The 6,192-nt window shown below is 43.9% G+C and overlaps 1 protein-coding gene across 1 annotated transcript; it reads right to left on the bottom strand.

Annotated features, from left to right (window-relative positions):
* Positions 1-260: 260 nt before the first annotated feature.
* LOC308139169 (olfactory receptor 2K2-like) lies at positions 261-1,414 on the bottom strand (the record flags this gene model as incomplete). The annotated part of the gene is made up of 3 exons (XM_080508514.1): positions 261-616; positions 693-919; positions 1,038-1,414. 3 exons carry the CDS (start codon positions 1,412-1,414, stop codon positions 261-263), a joined length of 960 nt encoding a protein of 319 aa, XP_080364640.1.
* Positions 1,415-6,192: the final 4,778 nt, after the last annotated feature.

The raw sequence follows: 6,192 nt of genomic DNA on the forward strand, positions 1-6,192 counted from the left end.
CAGATTCCTCTAACACAGCAAGAGAAGAGTTTATTTTAACTGGACCAAACCCGACTCATTTGATATCTGGTTGTTTGGAGACAAGAACCATCAGAATCCACCAGAGGAGGTGGACTCATTGTGACTGGGTTTGTTTTGCATTTTCTGTTCCCGAAACACATCAAACTCATGTGATAATGTACATTTGACCACAAACACAGTGTCTGCAACCTCAGAAGCTGCTTTTACATTATTCAGAGAGACTTTAACACACCCAGACGTCAGTGTTTGTGGTGAGCTCGTGTAGCGAAACGCTTCTTGACGCTGTTCCGTATGTCTTTAGTGACGATCCCATAAATGAAGGGGTTTGCCAAAGGGGTACAAGCAAAAATCAAGATGCCAAAGAACTTCTGTATGCTCCTGGAGACTGAGGGGAACCTGTAGAGCATGATGTTGATGACTATAGGGATCTGGTAGAGCAGGTAGACGACCAGGTGTGTGGCGCAGGTCTGGAAGGCCTTGATGCGGACGCTTCTGTCGGACCGTCCCTGTTTCAGACAAACACTCAGGATTTTAATGTAGGAGAGAGCAATGATGAGAAAGACTGCCGTGTTCAGACTCCAGCTCATGGCTAACCCTGAAAGACATAACAGAAGATGTTGATGCAGGCGAGGACAAAGTTCATTTGGTCTGGCTGAACCGCTGGAACTGACCGTAGATGTTGCTTATGGGGGTCGGAATGCATCCCAGGGTGAGGATGGCCCGATTGGTGCAGTACACATGTCGGATGGTTCGACCGCACAGCGGTACATTAACGTGGAAGGTGAATAAGATAAACACGAGGAGCACAGAAATGAACCAGGCCAGACCGCAGCAGCAGTGCAGCCGGGTCGGGGTCATGATGTCGTGATACCTGAGAGGCTCACACACCGCGATGTACCTGCACAGGGAGAGAAAGAGCGCCGTGAGCAACCAGCACCAGTCCCAGCGTGACAACGCCATGGAACAAAAACAACAACAAAAGACAAGTTGAGTGGCGAGCTGCGGTCTCTCCTCACCTGTCGTAGGCCATCACAGCCAGAATGGTTTGTATTGCTGCGCCGTACGAGTGTACACTGAAGGCCTGGGTGACGGCTGGGAGGTAGGCGATGGCCTTCTGTCCCATCAGGAAGTGCATCATGAGGCGAGGCAGCACCGCCGTGGACCCCAGCAGGTCACACACCACCAGGTTACAGACCATCACAAACATGGGTCTGTGCAGGTTCTTGTCCGTGACGATGACCCACATCACCACGCCGTTCCCCAGCAGCGTCACGGTGTAGGTGAGCAGGGCCAGGAAGAAGAACAAGGGGCCGTAACCTGGAGGGACGTAGAAGCCCTCCAGCTCAAAGACAATGGGCTGTTTGAGAGGAGTTCTCGCCGTCAGGTTTTCCATCTGACGGAGGTCTGTGAAGGAGAAGCACAGGAAAACTCTTCAAACAGGAAACTCTCCACGCAGAGGAAATCATTGACATGCTGAGAGAAAACACCGTGAATAACACCGTCATTAATAGTCTGGAACACTTGACAGAATCTTACCTGACGACAACGGCAAAGACAAACGATCTCACAACACATGAATGAAAGACATCAGATTGAAGAAACTCTGATCATATCAACCCATTAAAGTCTGTTCAGTCTGCCTCTCGGTCGAGGACTGCTGTGGCTCTGAGGAGCGTTCTCATTTTTATCTTTTCACTGTCCCTGAGTCCTTCCCACCATTAGACCTTTAGTCGAAGGACCAACCAGCCATTGTTGTTTTTTTCCTTCTACTGAGCATGTGCAGAAGACAGTTGCTACAGTCATGGTGCTCATGACCTGTCGCAGTGATCCTTTGTCGACACGGAGTCGGCGCATTTTCAAAAAGTTGTGGGGTTTTTTTCTCCAGTTTCCATGGGGATGGATTTGGACTATTTGCGAAACATTCCACCTTGGGAGCCATTTTTCAGTGGCTGCGCTCACCGTTCTTGTGTGAACAGATACACAAAAGGCTTTTACATTTGAACCATTTTAACTTGAAAACTTGAGGCCCTTATGTTCAGTGTCTAACTCGTCTTGGAGGAATTCCTCTGGACTTTAATTGTTTCACCCTTTTTCACAACTCGATGTTACAATGTCATTAAAACCAACATCTGAGCTGGCGTGCGCCTGCTGATGTTCCAAGCTGGAACATCGTATTTGTTGAGACTCTTCATTATGATTCAATTCAAGCCCATGTTAACGTCATTTACAGTACGTTTATAAACCACAGTACAACAATCTTGCCTTTTTTATGATAGAAACAAATACAAGCAGATGTTTCATTAATATATTTTACTAAATGAATGTGTTTTGGGGGCTGGTTTACTTGATATGAGTTTGTCTCAGTTTAGGGAAAACATAAGGTTTATCAGGTATATTTTCAAATAACACATCAATTCTTCTCTAAAAGCATTTTAGAATTGTACGTCAGAAAAACACTTAAACTTGACAGCAAGACAAACTGTGTGCATTTTTAAGCTCTTAGATTTTCAGCCATTAATAAATATGAGCCAATATAAACAATGAGAAACATAAACAAACCTGGACACGTTTACAAAATTTTGAACACGTTTCTGTTTGTGTTCAGTTAAAAATAACAAAAATTTCTCCTTTCAAACGGTGAATTAGAAGAGAAGTGACAGAGTTAATAATCAGAGACTCGCTGCTTGTTTTCTTCATCTCAACATCTGGTAGAAACAAGCAGAACAAACCAGAACTGACTTTAAGCCGTCTGACTGATCAGGGGTCCGTTTCACGAAGCAGGTTTAAGGATTACCCCAGGTTATTGAACACCGAGTTGAGGGAAATGCGGGATTTTCCGTTTCACAAAGGGAGGTAACTCAAACCAGAGGAAGCGGGGTAACTCAAGCCTGTTTCACGAAGCGGTGTAACGTCAACTCCCGGTCAGTTACCGGGGCAACAGACGCTCTAGAACTAACCTGGTCGGGAGCAGGTTTTTGTCAGTGAACACGGAGTTTTGCTCTGGCTCCGCCCCCTTTCAGACGGGCACGGGATTTCATTTCCTCATTCAGCGGGGGAGTTTTGGTGAAACAGTTCTGCAGTGTCTTATTCCCGAGGCAAATTAGACGTCAACTTTATTCCCTCAATATGGAATGTGCTATAGACATAATAGACCATTATGTACATCCACAGTTTAATCGCTCTGTACATTAGCAACATCACCAGCTGAGCCTTGCCCTGACGTCATAGCAGATATTGTAAGTTGTGCTGCGTTTCCTCGTAAATGGCAGAGCTGTCAGAGACACCATGTGCCATCATCACTTCGGGGTCTGATCACCACCACCACCACCTCTACCACCACCACCACCACCACCACCACCAAATAAAGACATGATGCACAATTAATTTGGTCTTTTTTATTCCTACAAATACAAGCGCTAGTTTAGTTAATGTAGTTAGTAGTTAGCATAATTCACCTGGGACTGTACACCAACCCTTAACTTGTGCTCCAGTTTTTTCCATCTTCTGGAGCAGGTGGAGTCTATAGATCTGTTTTACAGATAACTGGGAAGACATAAGGAGGACATTCAATTATTACAGTTGGATATGAATTCCACAGAATGAACCTCTGGTGTTTACTGAACATCTGTCTCACTGTGTCAGTCCCTGCAGTGGATGTTGAGGGACCCTCCTGCTGCTGCCCAGCCAGGCCCTGTTAAAAATAATGTGTCAATACTTCAGTGTAGACCAAATATCACTCTTTATTCCAACACAATGTTTCAGAAATGTAAACAGGATGAGAACTATCATACCTCTATAGGCCTTTGTGGATCCTCCTCTGTAAAGGCAGCAGACAGGGTTTCCTCGTACTCTTCATCCTAGATGAATGTTACTTTATATTTAAACTACCATTTTGCAAGATCTCTGGAGTGTTGCCTACTTACAAGGTCTGTTGTGGCATGAGGGGGTCCAGCAGGCAGAGAGCACCATCACAATCTGTTGGGTGACAAAAAAAAAAGACATGATGGGGAAATAAAGATGAACAAAAATAGGCTTAAAGAGATATATAGGCCTCGGCATATTATATATTATGAAGGAAGTGGTATCTTGAGGGGTGAGCTCTGAAGAGGAGCTCCTCCAGGGATTCCCTCAGCCACTGGCCTCCCAACATTCTGGCTTAGGGCTCCTCTGCCTCTATTAAAGGTGGAGGTGCTGGGCCACCACCCGTTTTACATCTGCCTTCTTTCTGTTGGCTGAGTAAAGTCTGCCTTAGTTTAGCCTTAATTATTTGACAGCACATGATATGGGTGAGAAGACATTTATGTGTTTGAAAACAGCGATATGTTGGGAATAAAACACCTGCAGAGTCCAATGGCCACTTGATATTTACTGTACAATGTCACACATGATCGAAATTACGTTAAGAAATGTATTGATTAACAATTAAATTAGCAGCGGTCTTACCCGATTGGACAATGTTTTTATATTTCATTTTCAGCTGCTGCCAAGAGGCTTCTCCCCCGCGGAATTGCACCTAAAAGAAATAAATTAATAAGCTACCATCAAGCAGTATTCCCTTGCAATAATATTGCGATGACAAAGACGTTTGAACTTACGCATTCACTTGAGCAGCAATCTTCTTCCACGCCGCCTCCCTCTCTTTAGCAGCCGCTGCGCTGTTGCATTTCTTTTTTTTTTCAAATATGTTCATATTCGCCATATGATGGATCAATACTTCCTGCTCCACTGGCGTAAAAAACTCCGCCCTCCGTGTCTCAGTTGTCATGGTGACTCGTTGAATCGGGGCTCCATTGATGCGGTCTTTTTAGAGTCGTAGTGCACGCGCTTGACTCCAGGTGAAACTACTCCGAGTTCATCAAACTGATCAAAATCCGGTGTTGTGGAACCGAAAACTCTGCGTTTTCTGTCTCAGTGTAACTCGACTCATAGCTCGGTGTTAAGCTCATGGCTTCTTAAACCTGCTTCGTGAAACGGACCCCAGGTTGCCATGTTGGCTTGGCAGGAGCCACCAAACTGCTCAAACTGGAGGAAAGACTAGTAAAATATTAATTTCTCGTCATTTTCTCTTTCCCTGGCTCTCCTGTGTGTGTGTGTGTGTGTGTGTGTGTGTGTGTGTGTGTGTGTGTGTGTGTGTGTGTGTGTGTGTGTGTGTGTTACAGTATATCATTGCCACTTAGTTCATGTAATAAATTTACAACTTTGTTTAGAAATATTCAAATTGTCACAGTGGTGGACCTGGGGTCCGTTTCACGAAGCAGGTTTAACAAGCCATGAGCTTAACACCGAGCTCTGAGTTGAGTTACACTGAGACAGAAAACGCGGAGTTTTCAGTTTCACGACACCGGATTTTGATCAGTTTGAAGAATCCGTCTCTACTTTTCATGCATTGACGGAGGACACACACACACGACCAGTTCCAAACGTAGAGTGACGTTGATTGAAGATGAAGATGGCTGGCGGGAAAAAAAACTGTGGCGATTCAAACATTCTGAAACGGAAGCGTATGAAGGTTTCCACAAGGATCTATTGTACAAAAAAACCCAAAAAACGTATTTCAATACTTCGGTGTACAATCTATGTGACTGAAGTACAAGGTCCGCACCACATGTTCTAGTGACAACGCAAAACCCTTTGCTGTGTTGTGGGCGTCCGTTTACACGACAAACGATGCTCGGAGTTGTTGAACAGGCAACGTTTTGAAAACGGCTTTAAAGTGGAACTTTTTGAAAATGCCCCGACTCTGTCGCTGTGTAAACGGGGGAAACGCCTGTGCCTGCGTAGTTCATCTTAATCTTGAAGAGGAGTAGAGCTGGAAAAGCATTTTACTTCTCCTTACCTGTTTGTTGTTTGGAAAAACAAACATTGTTATTATTGATGATTGATATTATTATTGTTGTTGCTGTTTTGATTGGTTTTTTTATATAATTATTAGTAATAATTTTTCTCATTGTTATAAGAACTAGAATTGTTGTTTCATTGTCTTTTTAATCATGTTAATGTCCAAAATAAAGATATACCATCAACATTGAATGTGGATTTCATGCAAATCACTAAGCATCAAGAGCACTCATGAAATTCACTGAATCCAGTTAACCCGTCAATATTCTACTTTTTTAACTGTATTAGTAGTGATGGTCATGGTAAATTAATTTTAAAAAAGTGTAATAAATT

Source organism: Blennius ocellaris (genome assembly GCF_963422515.1).
Source record: "Blennius ocellaris genome assembly, chromosome: 14".
NCBI classification, from domain to species: Eukaryota; Metazoa; Chordata; class Actinopteri; order Blenniiformes; family Blenniidae; genus Blennius; species Blennius ocellaris.